This window comes from Thermobia domestica, chromosome 14 (assembly GCF_964235325.1).
Source record: "Thermobia domestica chromosome 14, izTheDome1.hap1.1, whole genome shotgun sequence".
NCBI lineage: Eukaryota > Metazoa > Arthropoda > Insecta > Zygentoma > Lepismatidae > Thermobia > Thermobia domestica.
In genome coordinates this window covers 27,702,018-27,722,662 of record NC_137467.1, presented here as the reverse complement: position 1 = coordinate 27,722,662, position 20,645 = coordinate 27,702,018, and the positions used below count along the sequence as shown (strand labels likewise).

The 20,645-nt window shown below is 35.8% G+C and overlaps 1 protein-coding gene across 3 annotated transcripts in view; it reads right to left on the bottom strand.

Moving 5' to 3' along the window:
* Btk (tyrosine-protein kinase Btk29A) overlaps window positions 1–20,645 on the bottom strand; it is a 950,018-nt gene that overhangs the window by 912,547 nt on the left and 16,826 nt on the right. For 2 of the 3 annotated variants that reach the window (XM_081737808.1, XM_081737807.1), the window contains exon 3: window positions 19,381–19,470. The exons of the other annotated variant lie outside the window; for it this stretch is intronic. In XM_081737808.1, coding sequence (XP_081593934.1) covers window positions 19,381–19,470 — 90 coding nt within the window. The remainder of the gene's footprint in view (window positions 1–19,380; window positions 19,471–20,645) is intronic. 3 annotated transcript variants of the gene reach the window in all.

The following is a 20,645-nucleotide window of genomic DNA, read 5'->3' as shown; positions in this document are numbered from 1 at the left end:
AGCTGTTTCATTGTTTATACAGATGTTTCTAAAACTTTTTTTTCAAGTGCGGATCAATTTTATTATCCAAAATTTTTTATGGACTACCCTATTATTATCCCCTTCAAAAGTAAGTAAATTTATCATTTTTAACGAACCTAAAAAGTTCGTTACTAAATTCTCTATGTCTGTCTGTCTGTCTGTTATTTGCGATATTTTCAATCAATTTTGAGCCCTCCATTCGATAGAGCATCAAAAACTAAGAAACGAGAAAGTGATTAAATTTTTTGCGTCACTCTTACCATTCCCGAGATATTGGCCAAAAAATGTCCGATTAGGGATGCGCACGAGACGAGTCGAGACAGGATTTTTCTCACAAAATTCGAGTCGAGACACGGCTCTTCCAATAGAATCATTTTTCGTGTCGAGACATCACTTTTACAGCACATTTTCGAGACGAGACAGACATAAATCTTGTCTCGTGCGCACCCCTATGTCCGATTTTCTGAGATTTAAGGAGTCTCTGATATCTCGGGAGGTGTTGATCAATACCTTAATATTGGCCAAAAAAAATAGTTCCGATTTCGGGAGATATAAGGAGCCATATCTCGGGTACTTAAGACAATGGTGAACATTTTGATACCAACCGCCACTGACAACTAACCACCGTTCCCCAAATATTGGCCAAAAGAGTTCGAATTTCGGGAGATTTAAGGAGCCATGTCTCGGGAACCCTAAGTCATAGAGAGATGACATTTTGCGAATTTTCGCGAGAAACAGAAGAAAGTGCGGATAAAAATATTTACTTTTACATGTAAGAACAATCACAGTTATCTTTCTCGCTCCATTTTTCCATTCTTTTTAAGTTCGTTCTGGCAATGCTCTTGAAGCATTCTCAACTGGTTTATGTTTATTTTGTTTTGAGCATACAGGGTGCTTGAGTTAAACTTGACACTTTGTAGTTGTACATAAATGTCGTATCGGAATGTATTTACGACTCTACAAATATGTTTCTACTCTACCGTTTCAGATACACCCGTGATATCAAAAGGAACTGCAATGGATGGATGGAAATTACCGGAATACTGAAAAAAATCTGTATTATCTTGATTCGTGTCTGTTATCCAAATTCAGCAAACAAGAAAACTGTTCAATGCTATATGAACTAGAGTCTGCACGGGCCGGAATTTTTAGCCCGGACCGGACCGTGAATTTACATTGTGAGGCCCGACCCGAGTGCGAAATATATATTTTAGCATTTAGGCCAGAGTTCGTGTAATCATGAGCCCGAAAAAAGCCAGAATTACAGAAATCTAATAATTAACGCAAAATTGTATTTTTATTTACAATAATTAGAGGTTTAATTTTGCAGTTGTTCTTTAAAAGTTCTCCAGAAAGAACGGTGCAATATATAATATCGTTGTACAGTACATTTACAAAGTTAGGCCCGAAAATGCCCGAGAAATATGGTTATATATTTAAAAATTTACGGTCCGAACCCGGCCCGGGCACGAAGAGATATATGATTTGTAGGCCCGAGCCCATGCAGATCTCTAAAGTGAACAAACCATAAAAGCGACACGACGTGATTGCAGAAGTGCAACGGAAACTACGAAAGACTGGCTGGTAGAAAAACACAGACAACGTTCCGATTATCGCAGAACAATGCAATTCATCCAGCAATTGCAATAGAAAGTGGCCGACGACCAATACAAAGGAATGCAAACTGAAGTGCGGAAATGAGTGTTGCACTGTCCATCGTGAAGCTGGCTGGAGGTGAGAACCTCCGTTATCACTCATACAAGAGAAGTAAAGGCCAACTATTGACAGAAAAAGCACGAGCAAACCAACTGATCAAAACCTTAACAAAATGAAATATTCTGTTGAGCAATAACAAGATTCTGCTCTGATTAAAAAAAAAAAAAAAAAAAAAAAAACTGTCATGAACAGGTACACAACCGCCACGACAGATTGCTGCTTGCAATCTATCAGTCGTTCATTGTATCATAACCACTATATTTTACGACGTGATTGCAGAAGTGCAACGGAAACTACGAAAGACTGGCTGGTAGAAAAACACAGACAACGTTCCGATTATCGCAGAACAATGCAATTCATCCAGCAATTGCAATAGAAAGTGGCCGACGACCAATACAAAGGAATGCAAACTGAAGTGCGGAAATGAGTGTTGCACTGTCCATCGTGAAGCTGGCTGGAGGTGAGAACCTCCGTTATCACTCATACAAGAGAAGTAAAGGCCAACTATTGACAGAAAAAGCACGAGCAAACCAACTGATCAAAACTTTAACAAAATGAAATATTCTGTTGAGCAATAACAAGATTCTGCTCTGATTAAAAAAAAAAAAAAAAAAAAAAAAAAAAAACTGTCATGAACAGGTACACAACCGCCACGACAGATTGCTGCTTGCAATCTATCAGTCGTTCATTGTATCATAACCACTATATTTTAATAAAGTATGATATTTGGATAAATCTCCAATGAGTGACGTGATGCCACCAGATGTCCATCAACAGCAACTCAGGTTCAATCCGAATGGCTATGTGCAATTACTGAACATCATGATCAAGCCTTGGTTACAGAGGGCACGTATTAGCATTCTGAACCACACGATATAGCCAACTACAACGGTCGATTAGTCTTAAGGTATTAGGATAGTGATCGCAAAGCCTGCCTCACGAGGCTTTGAATCCCAATCAGAGCAAAAATGTTATACATTATCCTTTCATTATTCATTTCCATATTATTATTACGATCGTCCAGTGGAACCTATAGGGGCTTATGCAGAGTCGTTCTGACGCATGATTAGTGTCATACTAAAAAGTACGACTAACATATGTCTCCTGCAGTAGTCAGGCCTTTAGTATGACGCTTATTATACTCAAAATGACTCTGCATATGGCCCATACGATCGTAATGTTAGTACATCTTGACTCCACAAGCTAACTCTCAAACGAAAGTAATTTCTCTTATTTTTATTTATTTATTTAATACAATAGACAACTAAAGGGGTTATATCAGTGGGATTCGTTAATGGAGTCAATGCGTTATCATCACGGGTAACGGTAAGTGGCTATCGACATTTCATTTTCTAGCACTGAAACAAAATCGAAGTTACACATTGAGCAGTTAGAGGATAGCAAGCATCACTGTCTGGTTGGCATCTAGAGCTCGAAAGTGAAGCTTTTAGTGCGTGATCCTTTTTAATGTCTACCAGTTTACTCATATCTAATCATTTTCTTTAGCCTCAAGAGCAGGACGTAGGAAGCAAAGGTGGAAAAATTAATTAAAAAAAAAAAAAAAAAACTTGTGAAGCGAACTTGCCTACAGCATCATTTTACAGAGTCACCAGCCATGAGTTCTACTATATAATTTAATTATACGAGAGCCGTTCGGAAAGTAACCTACGATTGGTACGATTGGTTAGAAAAAGTTACACCAAAGTAAATAAAAATAATTTCTGAAAACTACTACTTTGCTCTATTTTTCAACATAGTTTCTATAAACATTCAAGCACTTATCATATCTCTACAGTAGCTTAGAAATTCCATCAGTGTAAAGGTTTCCCACCTGTGCCTTGAACCAGCGTGTGACCGTATCTTTCAGCTCCTCATCATCACCAAAGCGCTGAAATCCAAGCCACTTCTTCATATGCATGAAGAGATGATAATCACGATTTTCACAAACTTTTTCATCAATTTTCTGTACGAGTGGATCAGTGACCACTGATGGCCTGCCACTCCTCTCTTCGTCATGAATGTTTGTTCGTCCACTTTTAAATGAACGAACCCATTCACGAACAACTCCTTCACTCATCACACTTGGTCCATACCCGGCACAAAGTTCCCGATAAATATCTGCTGCCGAATATTGTTTTGCCGTAAGAAAACGTATAACAGTTCGCACTTCGTACTTGGCGGGGTTTTCTATTGCAGCACACATTTTGAGACTTTACAAAAGTGGAACTAGTGGTCAGACACCCTTCACTCTGCTACGGCTGCATGCAAACTAACCTACCGTGCACGTCTGTACAAAGATGATAGCGCTGCCCCCACTACTTCACGCACAGTGACAAATCAAAGGTACTTTCCGAATATGCCTGGTACTACTTGGTAAAAAAGTTTATATGAAGCGGGACCTACTGCTCAACGTTGGATCTAAACTGCTACTCAGATTTCTATGCAGGGTCAGTACATTCACACGATATTGAGCCGGGAACATTCAAACGGAAGTAAATGCATTAACCACTTGGCAGTGAAGACGCCATATAAATAAATATAAAATAAAAAAAAAAAAAACTTTCAATAATCACAATGGTAGAATTTATGAAGTTATTTCTCTTTCTTTCTACAGAGTGAATGCACAACCCGGTTGGCATTCTAGCTTAAAATTATTTATGTTCTCTCGGCAGTTAAAATGCGTTCAAGTAGTTCTGGACAATTTTGTAGAGCACGCACTCTATTGCAGTGGAGTGTTTCACTAGCGCCGTCGGTGACTTACTACAGAACATCGCAAGAACATACATACACACGCACCCGATCTTCGTGCCACTTTGCCACCATTTGGGTGAATTCTCTTCAGGTTTCTCTCTCTCTCTCTGGCTCTACCAACGAGAGAAGAACGGAAGGATGAAGGATACAGTATACCAGTATTTTAATAGTTAATAACATGATCTTCTGGGCAGTCTCACCTGTTTTTCTCAAAACAGTGGACAAACTTGTTACAGGAACACCTAAGTTACAGTACTGAAGAATATTTAAATACGGATTTACAAAGAAAAAGTAATTACTCAACTAGTATATTATTATTATTATTATTATTATTATTATTATTATTATTATTATTATTATTATTATTATTATTATAGATTTAATATGAAGTTTAGTGATTTTTAAAATGATACTGCAAAATAATACAGCGTATCCATAAATATACTATCATACTTTAAAGCGGTATTACGTCGCTTTGGATAATCGTTTTTAAGTGAAATTGGTCATACTTGAAAGAAAAACTTACTAATGGACGGGATCAAACATACACATACACACACAAATAAATTCACTCATGTTTACTTTGTGCTCACTAATTGCTTATTTCCACAATTGGAAGAAGAACGAAATAACTTTATTTTCCAACAAGATGGAGCACATCCTCACTGGAATTAACATATTTGGGAAAATCTGAATGAGCGGCTTCCAGGAAGATGATTGAACGTGCCGGAAATGATTATAATGTCTTCTACAAGTGGCCGCCGAGGTTACCTGACTTCACATGGTTGCCACTTCTTTCTATGGGATTACGTAAAGGATTGTGTCTGTGTACCCCCCCCCCCCTGCCTCAAAACCAGCAAGAAGTGCGAGTGCGTATCAGTGCTGTTATCCAGTCCATTTCATCAAATTTGTTAGAGCGTGTCTGGCGTGAATGGGAATGCGTCTTTGATGTCTGTATCACCACTCGTGGGACCTACATTCAATGTCTATAGTAAAAAATATTTGAGTTTTTCTTCCAAATGTACCAATGTCATTCAAATACGATTATCCAAAACAACGTAATACCATTAAAGTATGACAGTATTTTTATGGACACACTGTATATTAGCAACGACAAAACCATTGAATGCATAGTATTACGGTGAATATAGAATCACTCAACTAAATAAAGACAACCTGTTCGTTGATACAAACTTATTCTCATTTTTTAAACTTTTTATATCTTCAATAGCTGTCAATATATCATATGAGAATTTTCAATTAACCAACTCCCTTTACAAAATAAAGGGGAAAAAACCGTGTGGGAAATCGGACGATACCGATTTCTCTTAAAATAATTATCATCAAATATAACATGTAGAAAATTTGGATATCCAATCTCCGTTGAGTAGTTTAGCTTCTTTTCCCCTCTCTTTCCCTTTGCTTATCATTTTATTGTAACTTACTACTGTATTTAACCCGTAAATACTCGCGCCCTTTTTATGACACTAGTACTCGCGCGGGGTTCAGTAGACCCCCAAATTGAAATTAGTTTTATTACAATAAAAATATTTTTTTAAATAATTAAGACAATGTGGCATAACTCTAGATATGTTTTTAAAAGTATTTGCTGTAATTAGATTTTTTGAACTCGTTTCCAGACTTTTTTTTTTTTTGTATTTTTTTCATCAGGACTTTTGGATAGCAACACAAAAGTTACCTGGTTGGGGGGGTCTGTGAACACCCCGCGCGAATACTTAAGGCTTAAACTGTTATATTACAGTATTTCACACTCTTGAGATTTTTTGTCTCCCAGACGAATGCATAGACAGGGTAAGCATATAAAGTGGTTTTGGTAAAACCAAAGCGTTTTGCTTCAGTTCGAGAAGCAGATGATTTTTAGAATTATAGCTATAATTACCCGGGAAAAGATAAAAGGTCTGAAAAACGGATGATACTCCGTAAAAATGGTGTAATCTGGCAAACTTAGGTAAGAACCATCTCTATTTCCAAGGAACAGCAGAAAGTTATGACTAAAGTTTCGAGAGTGCTTTACTTTACCTTATACTAGAAATTTTCAGACGCCCGAAATTACATTTCATTTTAGATCTAATGGTTAAAGTTCACAGGTAACATCGAAGAGCATTAAAGGCGCAAAGCGTCCTGTTTTCTTTATCAAATTGATGGTAATTCTATACTGATACAAGTTTACTTAAAATAATACACTATTAAATCTTTAATGCAGTTAATAAACTTTATAAACTTTGATTAATGTATTTCAATAATATCAGAGAATGAATTCCGAATTATCTTCGAAAATACAGGGTCTATCAAAAGTCAGGACCATAAGCCAACTCCATTATGAGTGAAGATACGAAAAAATAGAGAGAGAGAGAGAGAGGAAAGCTATTAGAAATTCCAAATCGAAGGCGATCGTTATATGAATATGGGACCTAAATATTTTTACTGTTTTGAACTGTTAACTGTTTTGAACCAGATGTTATTTTTAAAACATGGAAAGAAAAGTGTATTATTTAAAGTGTGCCTCAAACTCTAATATTGTGCCTCATATTCATACGATAAACATCTTCAGTTTGCAACAATAAAAAGTAGATCAAGCATTCTAATCTAACAATTACAATTTAAAAAAAAAAAGTCCTTTTTAAGCAAGATGTTACCTTTTTCTTACTCGCATCTGTGCACTGTTTTGTACGCATAATCCCGAACTCATTTCCCAGTAGAGGCGCAGCAAAAGAGGAAATTCAGTTTGACCCAGCAACATACAAGGACAAATGGGACTCTTGAATAAAGCAGTAGATCAGTCTGGTAAAGCTTTTTTGTTTCTTTATTTGTTATTAATTTGTACATGCAACGGAAAGAGCTAAGGCTGTGCGATGTTTCGATCGATTTATCAGTATTTTTAAATACCACTATCAAAAATATTACTAATCAATATATCGATCAAGTTTCGATATTTTATTGTATTGGCATCTAAATAAGGGTGTCGCAGAGGCCAGAAGAAAATTATTGGACTACTGTAAATTATTTATTTTGTTAGATTCCGATATTAGTAACATTCTTTAATGAACGTTGAAAAACTTCTGTTTGCTTTGTGAAATGACTGAAATAATACACAAAGCGGAAAAAATACACGACTGGACCAAGAAGTGAACCCAGATGTCCGCCGACTGTATCAATGCGTAAACTGTACCCTACACAGTCCGCTCTCTGCATAATCATATATTTCAAAATATCCAGTCATATATTCTATTACTCGTGAAATCGGTGCACAATCACTCAGACTACATGACGATTTCGCTCTTTAAGTTGTAGTTGGTCAAATCTAGAAGATCTCTAACGGAGTTTTCTCCATTTATCATATGTAATATAAATTCAACCATCAGAGGTGTTCTGTCACCCACACACTAGGCTTCCAAGAGGGTGCAGCTCACGTGGTCTTAGTGGTTAAGTACCGACTTCAAGACTGATGAAATGCATGACTGTTCAAGGAGTAGATGAGGTAGTATAGTACTTAATATATCGGTGCGATAAACCGGAGACCAGAGCTTGATTGTCGGTTGAGTGCTGCATTTTTTCAGTCTTTAAATACTATTGATTTGCGCTTAGAGTGATCGGTATGATATGAAACTGATTATCTCCTCGATTTAACATACACATATATGAAGTGAGCTACTTAAATAATGTTTGTCGTTTTGTTCTTTCTGAGTGAGCTCCACGAAAGTAAATTCTAGAATCCTTGTCCAGCGTAGCTACTGTGGGCGTCAATATAACAAGACTAGATCTGTCAGTTCTTTTCTCCATATCGTTCGGCATATAAAAACAGGGAATTAATTAAAGAAATGGGAAGAATGAATAGTTTGAGAATTACGTCTAGAGATACCATATATACAGAGTAATGAAGACTTCATTCCAGATATTGAATGTATTTGGTAAATAGTCCACACATTTTGAAGTGTATGACGACATATGATCAAAAGTCAACAAGGAAGTCATTATAAATTGCGTGATTTACAATTTGTATGAGAAAGAAAGATAAAGGTGGCTATGAACTCAGGGATGGATTAATATCTACACTAAGTAGGCTGAAGCCTGAGGCGACATGTGTGGCTCTCTCACCCTTATATAGTACGGCACAGGTTAATTTACTACCTGAAACTTCCCATGTGGGCCTTTCCTGATTTTCAGATTATGATATGTCTTCCCATTTTCGAATGGTCCTATGTGTAGCCGTCACTAAATGTTGGATCCATTATCGAAGACAATTTGATAGTTGTAACTTTCAACGAAGTCTAAAAACTTTATCAAAATATAAAATTTTCTTCATGGATTAAAACGGAATGGACAACAATACCTTTAAATTAAGTAATTAGAAATATACTTCACACTACATTTATTTATTAAGAGGGGAAGAAAGGGGGTGTTTCAAGTATAAGCTAGAGCAGAAGTGTGTGAAATCCGGCCTTATATAAACTGAGGTCGTGTATTTCAATGAAAGCTTAAGTTTCTAATTATGTTTATCACTCCTATACCAATCTTAAACCTATTCGCTTCATCTGACAAGAAACTCTTCAGCAAGTAATTTTTACTCCTCGACTCAATTGATGTGACTTTTTCGCGATTCACCGCGCTTTATCCAGGTACACGTGCATATAGTCTCGATTTTTTGGTATATAGTCTCTTTTTCTTATGCATATTCCTTCTACTAAAAAGAATAAATATTCAACAAAGAGGTGCGCTGGCCCTTTCCTAGTAGCTAACGAACCTCCTCTTAAACTGTCTAGTGGCTAGTTCACGCTTCTTTTTTGCACAAGGTCCCGGGTTCGATTCCCAGCAGGAGAGTATTCAACGCACTACGGTGGTTGGGATTCCACCTTAAATTGTAGGCCCCTACATAGCTTCGGTGCTCAAAAGGAAAGTTATATCTCAACAAAAAATAAAAAGTTGTGTTGCGTAATTTAGTAGACAAAAAAAGAGTGCAGATGTCATTGAAAAGCTTGTGATGTTTCTCTTCGTGTTTTGAGGCATGGGCGTCGTTAGCGGAGGGGTCAGGGAACGCGTCCCCCAGATTTTAGTCAAATATATTTATATAAACTCTACTACTTTGAGTGTACACTCATGTCCAAAATTATTGTCTCATGTCTATAAATATGTTGTTCTAGGAATATAATTTGATAACGAATTCGCCCCGTATTTCTTATAATGTTAGTATGTATATAATCGGCAAAGATATGTATGTGGCACATTTCATGTCAAAAGAGCAGTAAATAAGAACAATAAAACAAAAATAAAACTTTCTTTTCCATTTAGCAACATTTTGTTTTATTCATTCTAATTTTCGTATCTATAATTCTTTTCCTATGAAATTTACCACAAATATACATTTCTCGATTATACACATAGTATCAGTATTAAAAGTGCCCTGCAACATCATTATCAAATTATATTCTTACAAGAAGATAGTTATAGATATGCGACAACCATTTTGAACATGAGTGTACATATAACTTTTGTCGGAAAGAGGATTTTGATTTCAATTCATCCGACCCACCCCCAGATTTAAAAAGCTAACAACACCAGTGTTTGAGGTAGTTTACCCAGTAACTACAGTAAGTTTACAGTAGAACATTTTATTGTTATTATTTGAGAGTGCAACCTAACAACGGGACAAGCGCTAACTTGAGTAGCTGGGCCTTCGGTGGACCATCAAGACGATGGTGAAAAGAAAATTCTCAATAGTTACTGCGATATCTTTGTTTCTGTAAATGTTATTAGAACAGGACATGTGCACAATGAATACGTCCTACGTAGTTGCAACATGAGCTGAAGTGTTTTAAACTAACCTCTCTGCACAACCTGCCCGTTGAGCTTGTCATTTTGTTTGGCCGCATGCCTCATTTATGTACTTATACTCTCATATCCCTGTTTGGGGATAGAAATGTGCTTCCTGAGTAGCTATGGTGGCATTTAAATATCACGCAAATGGATTAAGAGCTAGAGAAAAGTAACAGTCAACTACTGAATACACGCTCAATAAAAATGATACTGGACAGTGCACAATTTATTACTTAGCATATTTTCATAAACTGGCTTCTAAGGAATGAAGAATATACGAATAGATCTGTGGCAACCGCTTCTGAAAGGAGTGAGTTATTCAAGTTTCTTGGGGTTTACGCCGAATTTTCAAATGTAAAATCAAGAAACTGATTTTGATTACACAATAAATGTCCAAAACCACAGAGAATTTTCTTGTTTCCATTGCTGATGGTTTTGCAGTTTACTTTCTTCGGAATAGCTCTAAGAAAAAAAAATCAGTATAGAAAGTTTTTTAAATTGCTTTTCCAGAGTGTTCCTCAGTTTCACCAGGCACGGGTTGCACCGGTGTCCTTGTTAAGAAGACAAGACTTCCTTACTTCCAAAATTATTATTATTATTTTTCGGTGTTGATGTTAGCGTTTCCAGTGTAAATTGGTCTTCCGGTTGTATCTGGAACACTGTAAATTATCCATTATCATTAGCGTTTCATGGAGGAAAAAATGACCAGATTGGTTATTGAGCTGAACAAAATTATACGAGGAGCAGTCAAAATGTTCCAGAGCCAGAAGTCCGTTGATTTAGCATTAGCAGAATCAGGGGATATCTGGCTCTTCCTCAAGATAAAAAAAAAAAAGTGTCAAAGGTGACCGTTTTGCCACCGTAGAAGACATCCAAATCTACACGACAGCTGAACTTAAGAGCATACCAAAACAGGATTCTCAGCGTTGTTTCCAGCAATGGCTCTAGCGGTGGAACAAGTGTGTGTTCTCAAGGAGCCTAGTTTGAAGGCAATCAAGTGAATGTGTACATATATTGTGGTAATAAACAGTTACAACGAAATTCCGGCAACTTTTTGACAGTCCCTCGTATGTGTTAAACTCTCATGCGTAGTTTTCGAGAAAATGGAGAACACAATTTCTCTGTAAATTTACAAATTGATATTGTGCAAGTATTATGACACTTGCTGAGGTGAAACTAATGCTGAAATTAATCACATTATGTCATTAGCAACTATTATAATGGTGTTATTAAAGTATAGTTAATGAAATATGTCCAGGGGTGCACTTGATCCTCCAAAGCTTCGTAACTCGACTAACATTTGTACACTTGATTAACATAACTATACTTGTTTAACAGAGGAATGACTGATGAAGCCTAAAAATTTGATTTTATACCTCATCTGTACTCTTCCTTTCCTTATAAAAAGTACCGTAACCGAATTCTATCAGATTTTCTGAGAATATAGGTGACAGTAATTAACAATTTTTATCGTCTTTTCGAGTGCAGAATGACACAGATTTAATAGAAGATATGGTCCTGAACAAACTAACGTGTTTTACCATAAATTCTCATGTGTAATTTTCGAGAAAATCGAAAGAAACAGAAGTTTTGTAGTCTGGAGAAAGTAAGTCGTTCGTTGCCAATAATAACACACATTTTGCTGAAAGAAATTTTTATTTACGTATTGTATGTGCAGCAAAACACATTGTTAACTATAATTTTTTTTCTAACATTCTTTACGCATATAAAACTTGTAAAATTTTTTACCTTGCGGCTTTACGTCTCTAATACTCCACAGTCTTTCAGCGATGCTTGTATTGTATTCTCCTGCCACCACTTCCAAGAAAAACCATGAAATGGCACGAAAACATTGTATTCACGAAACTGGTGTTCTTGTTTTTTTTTTTATCCAAACAAAGAAATCTACTCTGCCTTTGGCTTGTAAGTAAAATGTGATTCGATTATCAATACAGTCTTCATGCAGAATGTACAGGCATTCTTTATGTCATTCAAAGAATTCACTAAAAATATGAAAAATTAATAATATATTTTCAGTGTTTCATAATGTAAATAGCTACAAGCAAGTAAGTTAACCCATTACTTTCTCAAACGCTACGTGTATAACAGAAATAACGGAACCACAAAGAACAGTATATATTTTTGGCAGCAATATATGAAAATGGTTAAATTCCTGGTTATTCGGACCCAATGTTAAGGTGTAGGTCCATGTCTCTAATAGTGTTAGTACTGAAAAGGTAGAATCTGCCAAACGAGTAAATGTACACCTATTTCTGTACTATTCTATTTCTGAGTCTGGCATTTGTATACCGACTACTATCCATTTCATAAAGATAGGCCCCTGACTTGGCGGTACTGCCGTGACGTCCAGTCCTAACTTATATTACATTGTCGTACCTCGTTGGAATTGTTGGAATGTTGTCTTTTCAATACTTAAGACATACAAATTTTCTTTGTACTGTGTAGTGAGAAAAAAATAGAAATTAATGAAAAAGTGCGTATTTTTTCGTACTTTTTTGGTAAATCAATGTTTATAGGACTATATCTCGGAAAGGAGATAACATAAAATAATTTCCTGTGCACCATATGTAGATGCATATGTTACCTGTAAGTTCTGAAAATTTCATTACTGAACACGTAGTAGTTTTCTTGTTATTCAGTAAAAAGTGAGGCATCATTATCTCTGAATTGCTGCGGTGTATTAACAATCTTAAAAAACTTTTAGAAAGATCTTAAAGTAGCTTTTTCAACCAAACTGTTTTGACTTGTTTTAAAAGATAAACAATCACAAATATGACATTATGATTTTCTCAGCTTTGCGCCCTTCGCTATCGCAGCTTATACGGAGTGCTACGTTGCCACATTTTCCTGGCGCGTATACATACACTCTCAGACGGACGGGTATTTAAACTTGTCACGCACACTGTCCGGCACTTTTTAGATATATTTTTAAAATTTTATGTCTCCACAGATTTTAAACCAATTTCTTAGAAATTAACAGGATATACAGAATATATGCCAAATGTTCAAAATTAGAAAAGCGAACTCTTATTTTGTTTGGATTTGCATGTGATGGTCTTCGAAAATTTGTTGCTTTTTGTCAGTTTTTCACTTACTGCACGCAGTACAAAATACACTTGCACAGAAACAAATACAAGCATAAACTTTATTATATGATACAACCTTAGTTGATATGTAATACTGCGTTTACACTTCACAGAAGATCTGTTCCACCACTTGACAGACATACTAATAGCTCTTGCGTAGTTGATTTGTAAAAATCGCGTAAAGCTGGCTTCCGTGCAAGGCTTATGTGAATAATTAGTGTAAAAAGTTCTTGGATTTTAAATAAAGTAACACGCTTTCCTTTAGAAAACAAAGATTTTTGTTTTAGTATTTTTTCTTTTTCTCAATCTGCTGTTCTGCGCATTGATTCATAACTTTTACTACTATTCCTGGGAGAGCTCATGTAGTTTGGATTTCACGTTAATCAGTAGGTCGACGTCTCATATAGCCTCACTGCTGAACAGGATGTTCAACTCAAAATCAATTCAACTCTTTTTTTTACTATAAAACTTCATCGGTAAAAACAGCTGAAACACTTTATATGCGGAATACTCTGTAGATAACCCAGCATTTTGATCAATTCCCGGGATACCACTAAACAGGGGTTTTGCATTTACTTGAATTTTATCGCTCCAAGCTACATCAGAATCTGTCTTTGAATAGGAACGACACGTTTTTTTCTCTCTTTCCCGGCGCAGCCGCAGATTCACTTGAAACAGAGTTACTATCTTGTTCACTCCCGAATACGCCACTGAGCACAGAATAATCAATGTCATTACTATTCATTACTAACTCATAACCGTCTGAGTCGGAGTCATTCATCAGTTCTGCAATTTCATTATCGCTAAAAATTTTGCCTCTTCTTTTTGTAATACCGCCGCTCGTAAAGGAATATCCATATAGGCTATATATATATTTTTTAATCAAAAACCACGACATATACTAAGGAAAATATAAATGCCCATTCGTCCGTCTCATTGCAATGAACCCATATGGTGTGAGTGCATGTCTAAGTTTTTGACGCCTACGAACCGAAGGGAAGTGTTGAAGGCGTAATCAGTGCAACGTGATTAGACGCAAATACAGCCCTCGTCACCTACACATTGCATAGTTTTCTTTCGTTGAAAGAAAACAAAGGACCCATTCTGTGTTATTGTATACATTCGGCAGGGGAATTGATCGCAGAACTTGGGTGAACACGTGATTGCCAAGGATACATTTCTTTTTAACCTTTAACATGTTCGTAAGCTGGAAAGCGTGCATACGGATAGATCTTGAGGTAAAAATGGAGCCATTGTTAATAAGTGTACAGGAAGATAACAGGAGCAGCGATGAGTCAACAAACCCATTACGAAAGTGAATGAAGTAAATAGATTAAGAGATGAGTTTTTGGATGTTTTACTTCAACGTTTTATTTCGATTAAATTGAGATGTGTAATGCATTATTATTATTTTTATGATGTTGTGAAAGGTTATAATAAATACTTTTTCCTATTACATTCTTATGAAGTAAGCTTCGCGCTACAAGCTTCCTGAACGCGACAACACTGCACGACAGCGTTGCCGCACTTCCACTTACTGTATGCTGTTTCTTCATATAAGCGCGGGGAATTTAAAGATTGGGCTGCAACATGGCTCACCGCTTAACGCAGAGAACATGTTGAAGTAAAAGAATTTTTTAAAAAAATAAATACTCTACAACTAAACCCTTTTTTGTTAATAGTTCCAAATATTTGGAACACTAGACTTCCAAATTTTCGAGCAGTGTTTTGTACGTTTCTCTAACTACCATGGTAAAGGAGATAAGAGCGTCGTACATTTGTTTTAATTACACAAAAAGTATCAAGTGATGAAAATTGAAATTCTCACAACTTACAGTTAATGAATGCATCTACATATTGTACACAGGAAATTATTTCACGTGATCTCTTTTCTGAGATATAGTACTATAAACATTGATCTACCAAAAAAGTACGAAAAAATACGCACTTTTTCATTAATTTTTATTTTTTTCTCACTACATAGTACAAAGAAAATTTTTATGTCTTAAGTATTGAAAAGACAACATTTCAGGAATTCCAACGAGGTACGATAATGCAATATAAGTTTTGACTGAACGTCACGGCAGCACCACGAAGTCAGGGGCCTATCTTTATGAAATGGATAGTAGTGTGGAGAATATGTGAATTAAATTGCACAAAGCTACAGTTTTGTAGAAAGAAGTAATTTAACTTTGAAATACACTACGTAAGAGGACAGAAATTGTAAATACAAATAATACATCTTTTAATAAATGATAACATGAGAGCAATACGAAAGAATCTATGAAACAAATAAAAATGTAATAATTCGAAGTGGGGACAGAGAATTCGATTGCAGTAAAGACATCAATAACAACGTATTCAGGGCGAAGTGGCCGGAGTCTAATGGTTAAAACAGTCGAATACGAATCTGAAGGATCATAGTTCGAATCCACTCAAAGTATTATTTCATTTTCTTATTTTTACGACTTCTCATAGGGGAAACGTTTTAATATTTTACTCTAAAGCAGCGTTTCCCAACCTTTTTCACCTTGCGGCACACTACAGGTGCAACTTGAATTCTCGCGGCACACCCATATATATATATATATATATATATATATATAATTACTATTATTATTTGTAAATATAAAATACCCTGGTATTTTAATGTGATTACTGATTTTCTTCTTACAGAGAAGAAAGCTCGATCACTGATTTTCCCCCGTGGTAAATCATTATGCTTATTTTTCATTCTAATTTTAAAATAGAAAACAATTGCAATGAAATATAGAACTCGGGTTTTTAAAAATCCACTTTCTCTTTCGAAAACTGTATCTAACCTTTAACTAAAAGGGAAGGTCACTAAATAACGAACAAATAAACAAATCTCCTATACTTTAAAAACACAAATGTAGGTAATTTGTATGCATGTTTACTTTGTTGAATTTATTGAATGATATCTTAAAATTTCAAGTTACGAAATAGTCTGCAACAATAAAGAAGCAATAATGGCCATGACAATGATAAATACGTTTTTCAACACTAAAAATGTACAGAAAAGTAACACAGTATGAAACTTAAAATTGTGGATTTATAGTAGAGGTTCATAGTAATGTGAAATACAAATATATATTTTCCCCTATGTCTTGCAATTTGGTTCCTATAGAATTAATAATTTGTTTCGATTTCCTCGCGGCACACCAGCGGCCCATTCGCGGCACACCGGTTGGGAAACGCTGCTCTAAAGTAAGGTAGAAATTCCACTGTCATTGGCAATCTAATTTTGATGATGAAAAGTAAATTTGAATGATCATGGGGAATAATGCTTATTTAGGGCAAGGTCGGAGAACACAAAACTACTTCTTCCAAAACTGTGAAGTAGTTTTGTGTTCTCCAACCTTGCCCTAAATAAGCATTATTCCCCAAAGCATATATATATATATATATATATATATATATATATATATATATATATATATATAAAGATAGTTTAAACATAGAATCGTCTATTTTTCCGAATTTTATAATGGCGGAATACTGTTAGCAATAGTAGTTAGTAGTAGTATGCACAAACTTTCATAGCAGCCCTCGCACTTTACCTTGGAGTTTAATTATACAAGGTGTTTCAAAACAACACCGACAACGTTTGGGAGGTGATTCTTGACACCAAGATAAGACAAAAAGTATAGACCAACCTGGGTGCACAAATGCTTCCTTTCGGAGTTATAGGCTGCCGAAAACATGACAAATGAACTTTCGAGGTCGATAGATCCAAAACTATAGAACCTACCGTTCAATACATCAATACTTCAATACTTCAATATGTGCCCTATTCAAAAATCCATGTTTCAGAATCCTAAGGTACTCACCCAACAATTTTTATAGAGATAGTTTTGCTATGAGCATATAATTTGAAGTACTCACCAACTGCCTCTATAAAAATTGTTGCGGAAGTACCACAGGATTCTGAAACATGACAATTTGCATAGGGCACATGCTAGTTCTTAAGTGAAGTCTTGACCCGACTACGGTAGGTCCCACAGTTTTAAAGGTATGGACGTTTAAAGTTCATTTTTTCATGTTTCCGGCAGCCTATAACTCCGAAACGAAGCATTTATGCATCCAAGTTGGACTATACATTTTGTCTTATCTTGGTGTCAGGAATCACCTTCCAAACGTTGTGGGTGTTGTTCTGAAACACCCTATATATATACTACTTTGATGATAATGGTTATTGTCGAGGATCAACCTTGTCTGTTCTTTGTTTTTCCGTTACGTTTGATCAATGTAGAAGAAGTTATATAAGTAACTCGTAAAGCTTTAAACATGCTAAAAATGATACAAGTCAATCTCGCAAAATATACAGTACTTTGCTAACAAAATCAAAGCACGTGCTCTATAGAACTTTCAAACGAATGCCTCAGCAGCCTTGGATCTCGAGCATACAAAAGTAATAATCTTCAGACATGCCAGTATCAATTCACGGTCAAATGCATCACAAACTGAAAAACTAAACATCTCCTACTATATGAGAAGATGCAGCAAACAGTGGACATACCTACAGACGAAATATATTACTTAAAGATTTCGTTGAATGAACGAAGGAAATGTTCTCCCAATCAGCGCCACGGCGTTACCTGGTTGTCATTTTTAATGATGAAAGAATAAGGAAATTACGTTAAAACAGCTGGAATACTGTAATGGATACATTTCTAACCTTTTGGAAATGAGAGCCTCTTCGTAAGTAAGGACTGATTTTTTTTAAGTCAAGTTCAAATAAGCGTAGACTCACGAAACTTTAAGCATTTTACGCAGAACAAACATATATTTCACTAAAAGTACGGTCTGCATTGATCCGATGAACCGAAGGATAGTAGCAGAGGGGAAAACAGAATTTTTACAAATTTTCTACGAAAAATTTAGCTCCATGCTTCGTCTTCATTAAATTTCACAACGCACACGAAATATACATTGAGATGATCGCAAGATGTAAACGCGGTGAGGCCAAGGATACACAGCGTGATCAGAACTTCCCTCCCAACAGTACAACAAATACATAAATGCCACTATGTATGGATGGGATATTTAAAAAAAAAAAAAAATAAAAATAAAAATAAAAAAACTTAATTTCAAATTATTGTAGATCAGGCCATAATAGGCATAGACTTACGAGACTTGAAGCATTTTACGCAAAACAGACGAAAGTTTCACTGTTCTGAACAAAACTGATGGAAGTATGTAGATTTCATACTGAAAAAGTTATCACTGGTAAAGTTAAAATTTATATTAGCAATGTATCTGGGATAGTCCGTACCACAGGCCTTACATAGAAATATCCCAATTAGAACATTTCGTATCCAAAAAGTTAAATACCAACTGAATACTTAGAACTGCCCAGTCATTTCTGGCTGAATTTTCAGTTGGAGTCATCTTCTGAACCACACAGGATGAGAAACGAGGATTTTGGTTGGTTTTGGGTTAGAAGAAAGTTCAGAGTGAATAAGTGGGCCAAGCTGCGAATAGAAAATGGGTCTCTAGCTCACAGTGTCTCTAAACTAACTACAGTACGCTTGAAATTACATGCATTATGTATTTTCTCACCCATCAAAATATCTTCTTTTCTGATCGCTTGTGTTGGAACTCAATAATTCTTTATATAATCCTAATTTACTAATTTTTACCGTAATTTCCAGATCCTTTACTATCTTAGTAATGACAACCACGTATTGCCGTCGAAATGACTGGAAGGGATGTATCTTCCATCCACTCATAGAGCTATCACAACTGTATTTTATCAACACACTACTCTAAATCCAATGCAAAGAATTCAGTGTAACAATTGGTCTCTTCCATCAAAATGACGAAAGACGAGATACAAATGCATATCAAATGCCAAAACATGCCAAATGAAGGAAATAAAAACGCATTTCAAACGAAGTGCAATCCATACGATTATTAAAATTGTTCCTACCCGACATAAGACGGATGGCAGGTATACACAATGAAAACCCACAGGAGCTGAAGCACTAGTAAATCTTCGACACGAAAATGTCTCCTGCGTCTGGAAAATTCCATGAAAAAGAAAATATACAGTCTATCAAGAACATTTATTTGAAATTAGAAGGCACAAGTTGAATAACGCACAATATATATAACATTAATAGCACGCAGCAAATGTATTTTAATTTCCTACGCCGCTTTACGTTTCTGTGGATGTTTTCAAGCAGCGGAAAGCACTTAGTACTTGCAAATGTTTTCGCCAGTCAAGTGTGAAGGTGAGGAGGGAGTAGTTTCTTTATGAAGGAACGTTTCGAATAGTTAATTGAATACTTCACCTGGCAAATTCAATTCCTTAACCCACAGAAAGTTATCAGCTGAATTATCAGTGAAATATTCAACGACCTACAAAAAGTCCGTTTAAAAGATTGATTCATGTGCAACACCGAGGTTATGAGGGAAGAGATCTACTATTAATATGAGCTTCGAACCACGATCCGTGCCTATACCCGGTATAATTAGCTTGTGTGCATTCATCGTATATGATCAATCCTCATAGTATAGGAATCTACGTCGGCTCCAAAAAGCTGAATTACAGATCCAAGCCAATAGTCGCGGCCTATTTAAAAAACAAAAACCGCTTTCTCCTCACTCTTCACTGATGGAAACACCCGCGCGTGATGAAACTATTCGATGATTTGAAACTGCAAAGAACTGAATAAACGCAAAGATTTTAAACAGGTTTCACAATTTTTTGGCTCAAGATGATACAATACAATTTCTCATAAAACCTACGCTAATACTAGTTTGACAGAAGTACTGACGACGCACTTCTCTGTATGTGAAGGAAAGGTGGACCAGAGGAGCGAGCACGGTGTCTCTGTGGCAGAGCAACAATGTCTAGTTTGATTCCAGGAACGAAAGTTACAGTAAACAATATCATGTACGCGGGTTTCTTATCGAAATTTTCCCATCTTCTTCCATTATCCTGCATTTTAGCAATGTTTGAAATGAACTAAAATCTTTCGTGTAACATTTTAATGCAAGACACTATAGCAAATGAAAAAGTCAAGATAGAATAATTTGTGAAATGAATTAAGAGCCAACAGTCATTGTACACCTCAAGCTCACAGGTCAGGAATCGAACCAAGAACCTTTTGCTTTTGAGATGAGAGCTCTACTACTGACCTGAGCCACCTTCTCTCCGTACTCCAGCAAATTCTTTATATTTATTATGCA